Here is a 19,252-nt window from a genome sequence, read left to right as displayed (position 1 = left end):
CCTACTTGTGACAATACACAATTATTATTATACACGTGACAATAAACAAATCCAATCCAATTTGCAGTTTTTCCTTCCCACAGAACCAATTTTACTCATTTCCACTTTGTTCCTGAACTGAGCATACACATGAAAGATGTATTCAATCCCATCCTCAGAGTTGTGTTTTCATATTCCAACCATATAGCTCCCTATTTCCACAGCAGCATCCAATTCCAGCATTTTATTTTTCAAGCTCTGGTCTTGATTAACATACACATGACATTACATTTCCCTCCTTTAATTTGACTATCTGCCTTTTGAAGGACGAGTATAAACACATGTGAAAAATTACGTCCATACAAGTAAATGACTGCCATGCAATCCACATCATAGGGATCCAGTTTACTCTGCTATCAGATTTTTTTTTGTCAACTGAAATTCCTAACCAAACAACAATTTTCCATTGGAGTTGAGGCAGTACTGCATATAAATTTAAACACTTGATGATTGCCATTTAAGGCCAACATCACAGATCAAGGATCACCTGGCCCGAGGGACCAAGTGGGGAGTCACCGCAGAGAGTAAAGTACTCTCAGGCAGACCACATTTTGGGAGCTAGTTGCAGGTGTGCGGCTTTACATTTCTTGTTAATAAATCCTTTTTCTGTGTTCAGTGGAGTCCCTGTTGTCTTGAAAGCTTTTATTTCTGGAATGATTGACAGTGGTGAAAGAACTATTTTAATCTTTTAGCTAGCTTCACAGCGATCATAGCATTTCTTGCTACTTGGCTAACGAGCTGATATAGTAGGGAGGTTTTAGATATATGGATTACTGGGATGTCTTCTGGGGAAGGTGGGACCTGTACAAGGACAGGTTGCACCTGAACTGGAGGGCACCAATATCCTGCGCAGGAGAATTTAAACGAGTATGACAGGGGGGTGGGAACCGGAACAGCAGGCCAGTCAGTGTAGAGACTGGGGAAAAAAGTGAGATTGAGATAAACATAGCACAGAGTAAAAGCAGGCAGAGGGAAGCCACAGGGCTCAGCAGGACTGTAGGTTTGGAGCACATTTGTTTCAATGCAAGTAGTATAACAGGTAAAACAGATGAACTGAGAGCCTGGATTACTGTATGGAACTATGATGTAATTGCAATTACAGAGACATGGTTAAAGGAGGGACAGGACTGGCAGCTTAACATGCCAGGATATTCTTGTTTTAGAAAGGACAGAAGGGGAAAATTAAAAGGGGGGGGGGGGGGGGGGGAGAGAAGGGGGGGGGGGGGAGGGGTTGACAGGTGTGTTCACATTGAAGGGATCCTGTAGTAAGGCATTATGGGTGGAGCTCAGGAACAAGTTAGGGTGAAATCACTGTTGGGAGAGTACTATGGACCTCCCAACAGCCCGCAGGAGACAGAGGTGCAGTTGTGCAGTCAGATACCGAAAAGGTGTGAAAAAAAGCAAGGTAGTTGTGATGGGTGACTTTAACATCTCCCATATTAACTGGGAATCCCTTACAGCCAGGTGCATGGGTGGAGAGCAATTTGTTAGATGTGTCCAGGGCGGCTTTTTGATACAGTATGTTGACAATGCAACCAGCGAGGGGGCCATACCAGACTTGGTATTGGGGAATGAGCCAGGCCAGGTGATTGATGTTTCAAGTGGGGGAGCATCTTGGGCTTAGCGACCATAATTCCATAAGATTTTGGGTAGTCTTGGATAAGGACAAGAGTGGCCAGCAGGCGAGAGTGCTTAATTGGACGAGGGCCAATTACATCCAAATTAGGCAGGAAGTGGCGAATATGGATTGACAGCAGCTATTTGAGGGCAAATCCACATCTGACATGTGGGAGGGTTTAAAGGCCAGTTGATTGAAGTGCAGGACAGGCATATCCCCATAAAAATGAAGGATAGAAATGGCAGGATTCGGAAGCCATGGACGACAAGGGAAATTGTAAGCTTAGTCTAAAGGAAGCATACGATAGGTCTAGGCATCCAAAAACTGACAAAGCCCTCGAGTACAGTGAAAGTAGGAAGAAACTTGAATGTGGAATTAGGAGGGCTAAAAGGGGCCATGAAATGTCTTTAGCAAACATGGTCAAGGAGAATCCCAAGGCCTTTTATGCATATATTGGGAAACAGTGGGGAGCAAGAGAAAGAGTAGGCCCACTGAAGGACAATGCAGGGAAGAGATGCGTGGAAACACAGGAAGTGGGTGAAATCCTTAATGAGCACTTCGTATCGGTATGCACCAGAGAGAAGGACATAACGGATCTGGAGTCAGGGTTAGGTGTCTCTTGAGAACATCAATATATCAAAGGAGGAAGTGTTAAGTATCCTAAATTGCATTAAGGTAGACAAGTCCCTGGGGCCGGATGGGAGCAATCCCAGGTTATTGTGGGAGACAAGGAGAAATAACTGGGGTCTAAACAGATATCTTCGCATCCTTTTTGACCACAGGCGAGGTGCCAGAGGACTGACGGTTAGCCAATGGCGTTCCCTTATTTAGGCTGGTGAGCCTGATAACAGTGGTGGGGAAGCTTTTGGAAAAGATACTTAGGGACAGGATATATGCACATTTGGAAGAAAATGGACCAGTTAGTGACAGGTTGCATGGCTTTGTACAGGAAATGTCATGTCTCACCAACTTGATTGTGTTTTTGAAGTGGATAAAGAAAATTGATGAGGGAAGGGCTGTGGATGTAGTTTAAAAAAGGTAAATTTGAGTGCCCAATTCTTCTTTTTTTTTATTATTAAGGGGCAATTTAGCGTGGCCAATCCACTACCCTGCACATCTTTAGGTTGTGGGGCAAGACCCATGCAGACACAGGGAGGATGTCCACACGGACAGTGACCTGGGGCCAGGATCAAACCTGGGTCCTCAGCGCCGTGGGGCAGCAGTGCTACCAACTGCGCCACCAATCTGCCCTGATGATGTAGTTTATATGGACTTTAGTAAGGTGTTTGACAAGGTCCCACATGGCAGACTGGTACAAAAACTAAAATCACATAGGATTAGTGTGGGCTGGCTAGATGGATACTGAACTGGCTTGATTATAGAAGACAGAGAGTAGCAGTGGAAGGGTGTTTTCTGAATGGCAATCTGTAGCTAGTGGTGTTCCACAGGGATCAGTGCTGGGATCCTTGTTGTTTGTAGTATATAAAAATGATCTGGACGAAATGATGGATGGTCTGATTAGTTAGTTTGCGGATGACACGAAGATTGTCGGAGTTGCTGATAGTGCCGAGTGCGGGTGATACAACAGGCTATAAATAGATTGGAGGCTTGGACATAGTAATCCGGACAAATGCGAGGTGATGCATTTTGGAGGATCAAATCTAGGTATGAATTATACTGTACATGGCAGAAGCCTTAGGAACATTAACATATAGAGGGATCTGGGCAGGCAGGTCCACAGTTCCCTAAAAAAATGTCAGTGCAGGTGACCAAGGAGGCATCGGCATGCTTGCATTCATCAGCCGAGGAATTGAGTTCAGAAGTTGGGAAATCATGCTGCAGCTATATAAAACCTTGGTTAGGCCACATATGGAGTATTTCGTGTAGTTCTGGTGACCACATTCTCAGAAGAACGTGGAAGCTTTGCAGAGAATGCAAAGATGGTTCACCAGGATGTTGTCTGGTCTCGAAGATATTAGTTATGAGGAGAGGTTGACTAAACTAGGAAAATATTCACAGGAAAGACAGAGAAAAGGGGAGACCTGATAGAAGTCTACAAAATTGAGAGAGGCAGTGACAGGGTGGATAGTCAGAGGCTTTTTCCAAGGGTGGAGGTTTCAATCATAAAGGGCACAGGTTCAAGGTGAAAGGGGAAAAGTAAGGTAAGTTTTTCACTCACTGGTGGGTGCCTGGAATGTGCTGCCAGAGGATGTGGTGGAAGCAAGTACATTGGCAACATTTAAGAGGCATCTGGATGGGTACATGATTAGGAAGGAAATAGTGAGATACGGACTGAGTAAGAGCTGGTGTTTTTTTTTTTAACGTTAGGGCATCATGATTGGCACAGGCTTGCAGGGCCGAAGGGCCTGTTCCTGTGCTGTACTTTTCTTCGTTCTCCGTTCTTTACATTTATCAACCCTAATCCATCCAGTCAGTATTAAAATTCTAACTTCCCTCAGCCCTGCTCTCTGCATTCGAACAATCTGTCTGTTTGTACTGACCTTCAGCTCTGGTTGTGATGGGTTTGTTCTCAGGGACTATTGTTTCACCTGGTCATTTTACGGACCAGTTATGACAATTACTGGCCCTCAACCCCATTTACTTTTGTCTGTCCTGTTACTTTCTGTACCTTTAAAAAAAATAAATTTAGAGAACCCAATTAATTTTTTCCAATTAAAGTGCAATTTTGCGTGGTCAATCCACCTAGCCTACACATCTTTGGGTGTGGGGGCGAAACCCACGCAAACTCCACACGGACAGCAAGCAGCAAGCCAGAGCCTGGATTGAACCTGGGACCTCTGAGTCATGAGGCAGCAGTGCTAACCATTGCACATCCCTGTGCCCTACTTCTGTACCTTGCTCCTTAGTTTATGTTCACATCCATTATTTCCCCCATTCCATCACAAGAGCTTTCTTGTTGACTTGTTCAATTAATTCCTTACCACTCGAGTGTCCTTGTACCCAGAAAAATATTTTTAACCTCTCCCATCTTTTCTAATCGATGCCTCATATGGCATCCATCACCACCAAATCCAATAGGCTAGGGTATAACTGGCTTAGTGTGGTGAATGTAAGAAATTGCTACATATTTAATATTTGTTGCAGCCTGGTTTAAGTTACATATTACGTACAGGTAGTACGTCTGCTAAAGTTGCGATTAAAGGGTAGTAAAAAAAGTGAGGTAATATTGTTTACAGCTGGATGGCTAATGCAGGATCCCAGAGGTGTAGAAAATTAGAGGTATGGTGCCAAGACTGGAATAAGCAGGCCATATGAAGTATGCCTCGTCATGTAATTAAGAGGTAGAGCCAGGTTTATCTGTAGTTTTGCCAAAGTACCTTCAGTTTTACAAACTGAAAATTGTTTCATTTCTCGTCCTGGATCCTACATTAGCCATTATTGCCATACTAAGTTCTTCCCTGCCTCATTTTTCTGTTCAAAACAGTTACCTTTTTGGAGGCCAAGAATACCCAAAGGCTTCTTTCCTCCACTAATAATCCTGCCTTTTAAGCTTCTCTCCACTACCTCTCCAATTTCATCTCTTAAGCATGAGGGGTGCATGATCTTGTCACCAATTCATTTAACTGCTTCTGTTGCTTTGTCATGAAAGCAAATTCCTCAGGAAGTCACCCGACCATCAGTGACATGCAAAAAACAAAACAGAGCCCGGACCACAGCTCCATCTTCCTTCCAGGTCGTTTGAACACATCTTGTGCATTTTGCCAACCTTCTACTCCCTTAATGCCATTCCTACTGAACAGGTGAGCAGCTAACTTTTCGACCAAGCCCTAACAATGTAAATGTTCCTTCCTCAGGCATTGGCCTTCCCTTTCAAAATTGCTGCATCACCTCATTCTTAAAAAAAACACTTCACTGATTGAAAATACTAGCGAATTTCCATTTGCGTTAATCCCCAAATTTTTGAATGCATGGTCACTTGTCAGATTTTTATCCATCTCTCCTGAAACTCCTTGAATGAATTTCTCTATTTAGCTTTCTATCTTTACCACAGGACAAAAATGACCCAAATCAAGTTGTAAATAATATCCTTGATGACTGCTGACCATCAGGCATGGCCATTTTTCAGCTACTATTACACCACTGGCTACACCATTCTCCTCTAATGCTTTTCTTCAACTCTCTACTCAAGTAGTAACTGCTCTCACTTATCCAGTTGTAGTCATAGAATTTTCAGCACCGATTTATCCTTCCACCATTCCCTTCATCCCCCATCCTCGACCCCCAACATCCTCCTTAAACACATTGTCTTTTGGCAACACTATCCACGCATCGGAATCAGCTTCCAAAATTAGTGATCCCCATCTTCGACCACTTCTACTGTTTGACATAGTCTTGGGAGAGCTTCAATTTCCTCCGAATACTAGGAAGTCATTCTTTGCGCCCCCAGAAACATTTGGATAACAGTTTCCATCACAAAAGTCTTCCACTTCCATTTTTGAAACATCAACTGTCTGCATCCTTATCTCAGGCAATGTGCTGCTGAAACTCTCATCCACTTATTACACATTGCTAGACAACTACTGCATATTCCTCCAATCAGGTCACTGCACATGCTACAGTACAGAAACTGCTCTGATCAAAGCCACAAATGACATCCATGTGGACATGCAAATACTGTACAGACTTTCCCTGCCCACCCCCCTCCCCCAGTCCTTCCCTAGCTGCCTTTGACACAGTACCACACCATCCTCCTCCTACATTTCTCCACTATCGTTCAGCTGGCTGGGGCTGTTCTCCTCTGGTTCTAGGCTCATCTAAACATAGCCAGATAATCATTTGCAATGGCTTCTCTTCCTGCTCCTGCACCATTATCTCTGGTGTAGCCCAAAGATCCATCCTCGGCCCCCTCCTATTTATCACCCTCATGATGCCCTTTAGGTGAATCCGAAGGCATTGTGCTAGTTTTCCCATCTACATGGATGACACCTAGCTATACCTCACCACCATCGAGACTTCACCACTGTTGCCAAATTATCAAACTAAATTATCCAACATTCAGTACTGGATGAGCATAGGTTTGCTCCAATTAAACAATGGAAAGTCAGAATCACAATAATACAGTCCAGAAGAGGCCCTTCAGACCATTGAGTCTGTACTGACGCAAGAAAAACACCTGACCTGCTTACCTAATCTCATTTGCTAGCAGGTGCCCATAGTCTTGAATGTTATGACATGCCATGTACTCACCTAGATACGTTTTAAAGGGTGTGAGGCAACCCGCCTCAGGCAGTGCATTCCAGACAATCACCACCCTCCGGGTAAAAAAAGGTTTTTTTCCTTGCATCCCCCCACCTCCCCCCTTGCAACATCTCGTGACTGACCCTTCAACCAAGGGGAACAGCTACTCCATATCCACCCAGTCCATATCCTCAATCATATACACCTCAATCAGGTCACTCCTCAGTCTTCTCTGTTCCAGCGAATACAACCCAAGCCTATCCAATCTCTCTTCATAACTTAAACGTTTCATTGCAAGCAACATCCTGGTGAATCGCTGATACTCCCGCTCCAGTGTAATACATCCATCCTATAAAGTGGCAAGTAGAATTGCACACAGTGCTCCAGCTGTGGCAGCACCAAAATGTTCTATAACCTACCTGCTTTTGTAACCTATGCCTCGATTGATAAAGACAAAATGTTCCATATGCTTTTTTCACCACCTTATTAACCTGTTCTGCCTTCAGAGATCGATGGATAAACATGCCAAAGTCCCTTTGTTCCTTGGAACTTCCCAGCATCAGGCTACTCATCGAATACTTCCTTGTCAGCCCTCAGAAACAGTTCCTTAATTATAGACTTCATCCACCTCCACGGCAACAGTCCAAGATTAACTTAATAATAATCCCTTATGGTCACAAGTAGGCTTCAATGAAGTTACTGTGAAACGCCCCTAGTTGCCACGTTCCGGCGCCTGTTCGGGGAGGCCGGTACGGGAATTAAACCCGCTCTGCTGGTCTTGTTCTGCATTACAAGCCAGCCCACTGTGCTAAACCAGCCCCTACTTGCATGAAGTCCTGTTCCCCTTTCACCTCTGTACTCACTACCACAGTAGTTAACATAGAACATAGACCAGTACAGCACAGAACAGGCCCTTCGGCCCTCGATGTTGTGCCGAGCATTGTCCGAAGCCAAGATCAAGCTACCCCACTCCCTGTCATTCTGGTGTGCTCCATGTGCCTATCCAATAACCGCTTGAAAGTTCCCAAAGTGTCCTATTCCACTATGACAGCAGACAGTCCATTCCACACCCTAACCACTCTCTGAGTAAAGAACCTACCTCGGACATCCCTCCTATATCTCCCACCCTGAATCTTATAATTATGCCCCCTTGTAACAGCTACATCCACCCAAGGAAATAGTCTCTGAATGTCCACTCTTTCTATCCCCCTCAACACCTTATAAACCTCTATTAAGTCGCCTCTCATCCTCCTCCGCTCCAAAGAGAAAAGCCCTAGCTCCCTCATCCTTTCCTCATAACACCTACCCTCCAAACCAGGCAGCATGCTGGTAAATCTCCTTTGCACCCTTTCCAATGCTTCCACACCCCTCCTAGTGAAATATATTGACTTTGAAACCCTCACGCTATTTTCAACTTCTTTCCCGGTCTCAAATGTATCTTTGTAATTCTTCTTCTCCTCCTACCTCCAAATCAAGATACCTGCATTCCTCTAATTCTGGCTTCCAGTGCATTCTCGATTATAATTGCTCCACCATTGGTGGCCATGCCATCAGTTGCCTGGGGCCTAAAGCGTATGAATTTCCTCACTATACTTCTTTCCTCAACAGGCTCCTGAAAGCCTACTCTCTGACCAAACCTTGGGTCATTTAATGTAATATGGCTTGGCATCATGTTAGCTTTAAAATGGCACAGTGAAGTCCATGCGACTATCACATTGTTAAAAAAGTGGTTCAAGTTGCTCATTGTTGTTGACATCCCATCCTCTAGTTTGCAAACTTCAGTTGATCATATGTTAACCCACACCAAATTTAGCCTACTCACTATCACACTTCGCTGACTTCTAATGGATCCCAGACTCTCAACACCTTCATTATAAAATTTTCACATTGGTGAAAAAATTCTTCAAACTTGTCCCGAAACATATCTAGCTCCTGGCAGTACTACAGTCCTCCCCACTCCTCCACATAAAAACTTCCTTCCTATTCAGGCCACTCATGCTTCATTCCTCTTCCCTCAGAGGTCTCATCCCCACAATTGGTTGCTCCCCAACTTTTCTCTTTTGTTTCCAGGCCATCTTTGTCCAATTAATTGGTCACTTCTCGCATTAGCTTCTTTGGTTAATTATCTATTTTTGATGTATTCTTTCTCTAAAGTGCCTTGGGCCAAATGGTGTTTAATAAATTCAAGTCTTCCACATTGAGTCTAACAGTAAACTGGTCAGGTGGATGGTACCTTTAAGAAATGGGTGTTTATCAAATAGCTGCAGTGATGTCGGTGTGTGGGTGGAGATGGTCTGTCTGTCTTTCACTTTCATTTTGAGCTGGCAGCTGCAGTGTTTTTGGTATTGTTTTCAGAGGTGGATAGCTGCATTCAAAGCAAGTAGCTGTAAAATGATCTCTCTCTCTACAAGCTGAAGAATGTCTCCAGACCATTGATGATTGCAAAGGAATACCTGTTTCTGTAGCATATTTAAACCTGCTGTCTTTATTTTTAAAACGATTTGACTTATGGATGTTATTTGGTAAGTTATTAAGGGTTATTTATAGAATATTGTATTTGGGAAAGTATCAGTGAAATCCAGGAGGGTGGAAAAGAAATGAAAAGTTTCAAATGTTTTCACTGTAATAAACTAGGCCATGTAAAGTCACAGTGTTGGTGGATGAAGAAAAGCACAGGGAAGGCTGATGTGGTAAAACACGATTGGACAGTGGGGTTTGTCAAAGTGGTAAAGGAAAGCTCACGTGAAAAGAAGGAGGTGCAAAAGATTGTACAGCCTGATCAAGAGGTGATTGATAAGAAGATGCCAGATCTCTTTAAAGAATTTACTTGTGTGGGTAAAGTTTACTCATGTGTATCAGGAGGAGCAGGTAAAGAAATCACAATTTTAAGAGATATGGGAGCTAGTCAATCTTTAATGGTAAGAGATGAGGAGTTATGTAGTTTGGGAAGAATGTTGCCAGAAAAGGTGGTAATATGTGGAATTCAGAGAGGAGCAGTGTTCCATTATACAAGATAAGGTTGGAAAGTCCAGTGAAGAGTGGTGAAGTGGTAGTAGGAGTAATAGAGAAACTATCTTGTCCAGGAATAGAGTTTATCTTGGGTAGTGATCTAGCTGGATCACAGGTGGGAGTGATGCCTACTGTGGTTGATAAGCCAGTGGAAAATCAGACAACTGAAGTGTTGCAGGATGAATATCCTGGATTTTTCCGGATTGTGTCCTAACAAGGTCGCAAATGCACAGGTTAAGACAAGAGGAGAAATCAGAGAGTGAAGATAAAGTTGAAGTTCAATTATCAGAAACGATTTTTGATCAGATGGTTGGAAAAGAACAAGAACAGGTGGAGGATGAGGTGAATATTTTTAGTTCTGGAAAGGAACAAGAACAGGTGGAGGATGAGGCAGATATTTTTAGTTCAGGAAAACTGGCGGCGTTACAACAGAAAGATATAGAAATAAAACAGATGCATCAGAAAGCATACACGGAGGAGGAATCTGAGAGTATACCAGAGGGTTATTACCGTAAAAATTATGTCTTGATGAGAAAATGGAGACCTTTACATATGCAGGCGGATGAAAAGTGGGCAGAAGTTCATCAAGTGGTATTGCCGGTTGGGTATAGAAAGGAGGTGTTGTGAGTAGCACAGGAGGTACTAGTGGGAGGTCATTTGGGAGTGAGGAAAGCGCAAGCTAAAATCCAAAAACATTTTTATTAGCCTGGACTACATAAGATGTAATTAAATTTTGTCGATCATGTCACACGTCAAGTGATAGGGAAACCTCAACAGTGATAAAACCACACCCTCAATACCCATTCCAGAATTTGAGGAACCTTTTACAAGCGTCTTAATTGATTGCGTAGGACCGCTTCCTAAAACGAAAAGTGGGAATCAATATCTTTTGAATATAATGGATGTGTCTGCTAGGTTTCCAGAGGCCATTCCAGTACGTAATATTACAGCAGTGGAGGAGGTACTTAAATTCTTTACTAGATATGGACTACCCACAGAAATACAATCGGATCAAATTTTACCTCTAGGTTATTCAAAGAAGTTATGGATACCTTAGGAATAAAACAATTTAAGTCAACTGCGTACCATCCAGAATCGCAGGGAGCATTAGAAAGGTGGCATCAGACATTGAAGACAATGTTGAAGGCTTGTCACGATTATCCAGAGGATTGGGATAAAGGAATTCCATTCGTGCTGTTTGAAATTAGGGATGCACCTAATGAGTCAACGAAATTCAGTCCTTTTGAATTAATTTTTGGTCATGAGGTAAGAGGACCACTCAAATTGATTAAGGAAAAATTGGTGGGTGAGCAGTCGGACCGTACATTATTGGAATACGTGTCAAATTTTAGGGAACAATTATATAGAGCAGGGGAATTGGCTACACAACATTTAAAAGTTGCGCAAAATGTGATGAAACAGGTAGTCGACAAGAAAGGAAAAGTTTGTAGTTTTGCCAGTGGAGATGAGGTTTTAGTATTGTTACCAGTGGTAGGTGAACCGTTAAAAGCAAGGTTTTGTGGACCTTATCAGATAGAAAGGAAATTAAGTGAGGTGAATTATGTGGTAAAAACACCGGAAAACGCACCGAGTGAGTCATGTGAATATGCTTAAAAGGTACTTTGGAAGGGAAGGAGAGCAAAAGGAAGAGGTTTTAATGATTCTAACTCAAAGTGAAGAACTGAATCCAGATGACTTTGAATTTGACATCCCTCAAATGAAATAGGGAAACGAGGAGTTTCTTAAAAATTGGGATAAATTGTTGAGTTACCTTCCAGAAGAAAAACGAACTGACCTGAGAGTTATTGATATCACATGGGCAAGTTTGTGGAGAGAAGTTGGGAAGCACTAAAATGGCTATACATGATGTAGATGTGGGGAATGCTGTTCCAATTAAACAACATTCATATAGGCTGAACGCTTTAAAATTGGCACAGGTTAACAAGGAAATTGAAAGAATGCTTAAAAATGGCATAATTGAAGTGGGTTGCAGCCAATAAAGCTCAGCCATAATGATGGTACCAAAACCAGACGGTACCCAATGGTTGTGTGTGGACTATAGAAAGGTTAATGCAGTTACAAGAACGGACTCTTATCCTATCCCACATTTGGAGGATTGCATAGAGGTGGGACATAGAGCATAGAACACTACAGCGCAGTACGGGCCCTTCGGCCCTCGATGTTGCGCTGACCTGTGAAACCATCTGAAGCCTATCTGACCTACACTATTCCATTTTCATCCATATGTCTATCAAGTGACCACTTAAATGCCCTTAAAGTTGGCGAGTCTACTACTGTTGCAGGCAGGGCGTTCCACACCCCTACTACTCTCCGAGTAAAGAAACTGCCTCTGATATCTGTCCTATATCTATCACCCCTCAATTTAAAGCTGTCCCCTCATGTTGGTCATCACCATCCGAGGAAAAAGACTCTCACTGTCCACCCTATCTAACCCTCTGACTATCTTATATGTCTCTATTAAGTCACCTCTCAGCCTTCTCCTCTCTAACGAAAACAACCTCAAGTCCCTGAGCCTTTCCTCGTAAGACCTTCCCTCCATACCAGGCAACATCCTAGTAAATCTCCTCTGAACCCTTTCCCAAGCTTCCACATCCTTCCTATAATGTGGTGACCAGAACTGCACGCAGTACTCCAGGTGCGGCCGCACCAGAGTTATGTACAGCTGCAGCATGACCTTGTGGCTCCGAAACTCAATCCCCCTGCTGATAAAGGCTAGCACACCATTTGCCTTCTTAACAGCCCTATTAACCTGGGTGGCAACTTTCCAGGGATTTATGTACCTGGATGCCGAGATCTCTCTGTTCATCTACACTACCAAGAATCCTGCCATTAGCCCAGTACTCTGCATTCATTTTACTCCTTCCAAAGTGAACCACCTCACACTTTTCCGCATTAAACTCCATCTGCCACCTCTCAGCCCAGCTCTGCAGCTTATCTATGTCCCTCTGTATCCTATAACATCCTTCAGCACTATCCACAACTCCACCGACCTTCGTGTCATCTGCAAATTTACTAACCCATCCTTCTACACCCTCTTCCAGGTCATTTATAAAAATGACAAACAGCAGTGGTCCCAAAACAGATCCTTGCGGTACACCACTAGTAACTGAACTCCAGGATGAACATTTGCCATCAACCACCACCCTCTGTCTTCTTTCAGCTAGCCAATTACTGATCCAAACCGTTAAATCACCTTCAATCCAATACTTCCTTATTTTCTGCAGTAGCCTACCGTGGGGAACCTTATCAAACCACTTTTATTTCCAAACTGGATTTAACATAAAAGGTTAACAGCAAATTACTGCGGATGCTAGAATCTGAAACAAAAGAGAAAATGTAGGAAAATCTCGGCAGGTCTGGCAGCATTAGTAGGGAGAGAGAAGAGCTAATGTTTCGAGTCCAATGATAAAGAGTCATTGGACTCTAAACGTTAGCTCTTCTCTCTCCGAAAGACAGACGCTGCCAGACCTGCTGAGGTTTTCCAACATTTTCTCTTTTGTTTACTTGCAGGTTACTGGCAAGTACCTTTATCCGAAAGGGCAAAGGAAATTTCAGGTTTCGTGACTCCAGATGGTATATACCAATTCAAAGTTATGTCATTTGCCTTGAAAAACACCTCGGCCACATTTCAACAGTTAACTAACAAAGTTGTTACAGGATTACCCAATTGTGCGGTCGGGGCTGGTTTAGCACAGTGGGCTAAGGAGCTGGCTTGCAATGCAGAAAAAAAGCCAGCAGAGCGGGTTCAATTCCCGTACCAGCCTCCCCGAACAGGTGCCGGAATGTGACGACTGGGGTCTTTTCACAGTAACTTCATTGAAGAATACTTGTGACAATAAGCAATTATTATATAGACGATCTGGTAATTTTCAGTCATACATGAAAGAACATTTAAAACATCTGATGGAGTTATTCGATAGACTTCAGGAGGTGGGTTTGGTGGTAAAGCTAGCCAATAGTGAATTTGGAAAAGCCCAAGTCTCTTTCCTTGGTCATACAATCGGACAGAGTCAAATGGTCCGCCAGGAAGTGAAAACAAGTTATTGGGGAGTTTCCAATACCCTCGACACGAAGGGGAACAATGCGATTTCTTGGCATGAGTGGATTTTACCGGAAATGTGTGCTGAACTTTAGCAGTGTGGTTGCTTCACTGATGGACTTGCTAAAGAAGCGTAGCAAATTTAAGTCGATAGCGGAGTGTCAACAGGCATTTCATTGCCTGAAGGCTGTGTTCACCAATGCTCATATGTTGGAGAATTACAAGGGGCTCCGTGATCGGATTGAACTAAAATATCTGACCTTAAAGAGAAATGCTGAGGCGTAGAGAAATAGATGGATCGTGCAGAGACCTTCTTGCCCAAAGAGACTGTCAATCAAGAGTGATTTCAGTTGGAGGAAGAAGAACTAAAATGGACTACGTTATTATATCGGTTTGCGTGTTTTGTTAAAACAAAGTGTATATTCACTGTTAATATGTCTTAAAGGAAAGTGGAAAAAATGCAAAATGAAACCACATTGAAGTTGATTGGTTAATGTTTCTTTGGAGGGGGGTGTCAGATGGATGTACCTTTAATAAATGGGTGTTTATCAAATAGCTGCAGTGATGTCAGTGTGTGGGTGGAGATGGGCTGTCCGTCTGCCTTTCACTTTCATTTTGAGCTGGCAGCCGCAGTGTGCTTTTGGTTTCGTTTTCTGAGGTGGATAGCTGCATTTAAAGCAAGCAGCTGTAAAATGATCCCTCTCGCTACAAGCTAAAGAATGTCTCCAGATCATTGATGATTTTAAAGTAATACCTGTTTCTGTAGAGCATTTAAACCTGCCGTCTTTATTTTAAAAAAGGATTTAACTTATGGCTGTTGATTGGGAAGTTATTATGCGTTACCTATAGAATATTGTATTTGGGAAAGTATCAGTGTTTATAGTTAAGATGTTTACTGTGTGTTTATAAAATGTTAACTGGATTCATAGAATAAACATGGTTTTGTTTTAAACATACTTTAGATCGATGTTGCATCATACCTGTAAGTTGTGGGTCCGGTGAACTCCCATTATATACTTTGGTGTTCTCTAAACCCTGGCCCAAAATACTGCTCCTAAAGAAACATGAGCACTTCTCTTCAAAACTACTAAAAGCAAAAATATTATATATATATGCCTATTCAAGAATACAGTAAATTTTAGCTGTTCCAAGAGCACTATGAAAAAAATACATTACTTGAGGGTTACTGAACTAACAAACCCACACTGATGTGGGTGGTGAGCTAGGTCGTTGAAGCAGTTGTCTACTAGTTACAACTGTCTCGTCATTTTTGACTGGAAGAGAGGGACAGGGGATGACAATTTTCCAGCTGTTGCTAGCTGCCTGTTCAACACCGGAAGAGGAAATTTATTCATATTGAATAAATTAAGCCAGCTGGTACTTAAAATAGGTAGGCTCACATATGAGGAATCACTTTACTGAAGCATCAAACTGTTTGAAGCCACAGAAACATGCTACTGCATGAAACACAAATTTCAGGCAAGATGGTAAAAGAACAGAGGAAAGTAGAGTGGAAACATGTTATATGCCCCAAAATGATGTAATTTATTAGGTAAAAGGAAAATCACAAATACTGGAATTCTGAAATAGAAACAGAAAATGCCTTGAACCACAATCACGGTTGAATGATTTGGGTGCAATCCTGCCCGATGCTGACAGGTTGCAAATTTTAGGTTTATGGTCACATGTTCAAGTATATGACACCTATGAATTAGCAGCTTGCATGGCAGTTAACGGTTCTTACAAACTTCTATTCTTCTCGATAAATACGTATCTGAAGTATAAACTTGTTTCTATAATCAAACATCACACAATAAAGGAGACAAAACAAAAAAGAGAAAAAAGTTAGGAATAAGAACTGTTTTGTTACCTGTCTGGTAGGTAACATGTGCTACTCAAACCTTGGTTAGCAATGAGGTATTCTGAATCCTGATGAAGAAGATTCGAACTCTTCCAGTAGTAACAAAAGATTTGAGTAACTATAACAATATTTACGCGAGTTCTTTACTTCAACTTTGATACTGGTGATAAGGTTAACAAGATCTAACTATGGTAACTATACATAACTCCACTGGCTATCTAAACTAGTCTGCTGTTGCTAGGATCACAGTGTACCCAAGAGAGAGCGAGAGAGCCAATGTGGCTGTCCTTTATACCCCTGTTGGTTCGGCCCTCTAGTGATCATGTGGTGCTACTGATGGCACATTAACCCCTTGTGTACATGCACACAGAGATCACTACAAGAACAATGAAAGAAAGCAAATTCAACAGGCACATGTTGCAGCTCGAGCCCTGTGAAGTACAAAATGATCACAGTGAGACAGTGCACTCAGACATATAACCATGATTTTAAAATATCCTACAAATTAATTTTGATCCCAAGTAAACTGGAATTTCAATTAATGATACAGTACCATGACGTTTCTCAGGTCACCAGTCTACAAAATTGAATTAGCCAGAATAATTCAGCTGGTCAAAATGGAAATTCCTATTATGCACAGAGCAGAAAATGTTAAAATGATTAAGTAGAATTCTATCTACTGTACCTGTTCTTTCACTGAAGCCAAAATGGTGGTTGCTGTGGTCTCAGACTCCATGGCTGGATCAGTGGGAGGTTACCCACATGGGCAGCAGCCACTATTCCATCAATAAGAACTTGTCAGTAGTCGACATGTTACCTAAACATACCAAAAAAACAAACAAACTTAGAAATAGTCTTCGTTACCACCTTCCTCGCAATCATGCCTGGACAAGCATGCACATTTTTGACAACAACAATTAATTTAACAGGAAAACTTCTCATTCTTATTTGCTCGCTGTCTATCACAGCAGGAACATGAAATAAAACATCTCGAAACAATTATGAAAGAGGAAAACATCAGCATTCAACCCATCATTCTTGTACTAATGGTAGGTTGTGCCACTTCCCTTGCACTTACCCTGTAACTGCTCTTTCCTCCTTTCCCACATCTAAAAATATTGTCAATAGCAACTAGTGGGGAAAAGTCAATTTCTAATAACCAAAAACCTGAAGATGCTGCAAACATGCAGGTTAGCAAGCATAGAAACATTAGTTGAGTTAACACTTGCACATTTTTTTAACAATACACATGTATTTAACAATACACATTTTGTATATCCTTCCACACTCATGTTAACTCGTCTGTTCTCAGCAGATGCTGACTGACCCAAGTGTTTCTTATATTTCCTATTTCTGTTCTAGTAACAAGGAAAAGTTGCCTGAATATCAACGTTTCAACAATTTGGCACACAAATTCATTGTTGCCCTCCCTATTTAGCATAGAGATTTTCCATTAGATTCCTGCCATCAGCTTTCGCCCAAAAATTCCCAATTTTTCAATTCTTTCAACTTCCCTGAATAGCAAAGATTAAAATTTTTGAAAAAAGCATGGTTTTCCGTTTTCCAAATGCTCTTGAGCTAATTTAAAAAAAAAAAAATTTAGAGTACCCAATTACTTTTTTTCCAATTAAGGGGCAATTTAGTATGAACAATCCACCTAGCCTGCACATCTTTGGGTTGTACACGAGACCCACAAAAACACGGGGAGAACGTGCAAAGTCCACACAGACAGTGTTCCAGGGCCAGGATTGAACCCGGATCCTCAGCGCCGTGAGGCAGCAGTGATAACCACTAAGCCACTGTACCGCCCTGCCTGAGATAATATTTTGAATATTTATTCAGGCGGTCATTTTGCACTAGCTAAATCGAGGGAAATTCCACATCATACCCATTTCATCAAGCACATTATAAAAATAACCCTACTGACTTATTCCAATTCTATTGTGTATTTATGATACAGAATACAATAGACTGCCAGGGAGAATACATAGTGTGCAAGAAGAAATTGAAAAGGAGAAAAGATTGGCGAACACAAGGAACGGAAATCTCAAACAAAAAAGAATAGTTAACAGAATGGCTTATGCTAGTGTGACAATTGGAGAATTTTAGGAATATTGGGACAAGTTCAGAGTTAAAAGACAGGGGTATATTGTTTGGCTGCAGTAGTCATGATTTCTAAAAGTTTTGTTTTGCTTCTAGTAAATAGCATCGGACTGAATCGACTGTGGAGGTCCATGGGGAGTTGATGCGCTTTTGCAGCCTGCAGAGATGGTTTGTTTTTCAGCTTGGGGAGATGAGGTCATTGCTGGGTGGAGCCCAGAAAGGCAGAGAGTTTGGAGAAGCTAAATTCTGATCTGCCCGACTTGGAATCTACAATTCTTTCCCAGTAGGATAGTTTTTTTTTTTAAAAAGTAAAATTTTAAAGCAGAACAGTCTTGTCTGAAGACAAGGAAGAGACTGAAACAACCTAGTTGAAGCAGCTATTTAAAGACGAGTCTGAAGAGGTTCCAACCATAACCAAATCTGTTTTATAAAGCAAGTATCACTCTATGCCCTGATCATTTTAAGATAGATTAAGAGCTATATGTTTCTTTTCTTGTTGTTTAATGGGGAAATGTATAAAGAATAAAGAAAGAACAAAGAAAAGTACAGCACCGGAACAGGCCCTTCTGCCCTCCAAGTCTGCGCCAACCATGCTGCCCATCTAAACGAAAGTCTTCTACACTTCCGGGGTCCGTATCCCTCTATTCTCATCCTATTCATGTATTTGTCAACATGCCTCTTAAACATCACTATCGTCCCTACTTCCACCACCTCCTCCGGCAGTGACTTCCAGGCACCCACCACCCTCTGAAAAATTTGCCTTTTACATCTCTAAACCTTGCCCCTCACACCTTAAACCTATGCCCCCTAATAATTGACCCCTCTACCCTGGGATAAAGTCTCTGACTATCCACTCTGTCTATGCCCCTCATAATTTTGTAGACCTCTATCAGGTCGCCCCTCAACCTCAGTCCTTTCAGTGAAAACAAATAGAGTTTATTCAACCACTCCTCGTAGCTAATGCCCTCCATACCAGGCAACATGCTGGTAAATCTCTTCTGCATCCTCTCTAAAGCATCCACATCCTTCTGGTAGTGTGGCGACCAGAATTGAACACTATACTATTCTATTAGGGGCTGGTTTAGCACAGGGCTAAATCGCTGGCTTTGAAAGCAGACCAAGGCAGGCCAGCACCACGGTTCAATTCCCATACCAGTCTCCCTGAACAGGCGCCGGAATGTGGTCATGAGGGGCTTTTCACAGTAGCTTCATTTGAAGCATATTTGTGGCAATAAGCGATTTTCATTTCATTTTTCATTTAATTCATATACTCCAAGTGTGGCCTAACTAAGGTTCTATACAGCTGCAACATGACTTGCCAATTTTTATACTCAGTGCCCCGGCCAATGAAGGCAAGCATCCA

At 42.2% G+C, this 19,252-nt stretch overlaps 1 protein-coding gene across 5 annotated transcripts in view; it reads right to left on the bottom strand.

Annotated features, from left to right (window-relative positions):
• Positions 1–19,252, bottom strand: part of pkp4 (plakophilin 4) — a 322,789-nt gene that overhangs the window by 236,242 nt on the left and 67,295 nt on the right. For all 5 annotated transcript variants that reach the window (XM_038789587.1, XM_038789589.1, XM_038789588.1 and 2 more), the window contains exon 2: positions 16,472–16,603. In XM_038789587.1, coding sequence (XP_038645515.1) covers positions 16,472–16,522 — 51 coding nt within the window. In that variant the 5' untranslated portion in view covers positions 16,523–16,603. The remainder of the gene's footprint in view (positions 1–16,471; positions 16,604–19,252) is intronic.

This window comes from Scyliorhinus canicula, chromosome 2 (assembly GCF_902713615.1).
Source record: "Scyliorhinus canicula chromosome 2, sScyCan1.1, whole genome shotgun sequence".
NCBI classification, from domain to species: Eukaryota; Metazoa; Chordata; class Chondrichthyes; order Carcharhiniformes; family Scyliorhinidae; genus Scyliorhinus; species Scyliorhinus canicula.
This window is presented reverse-complemented; position numbering and strand designations above follow the sequence as displayed.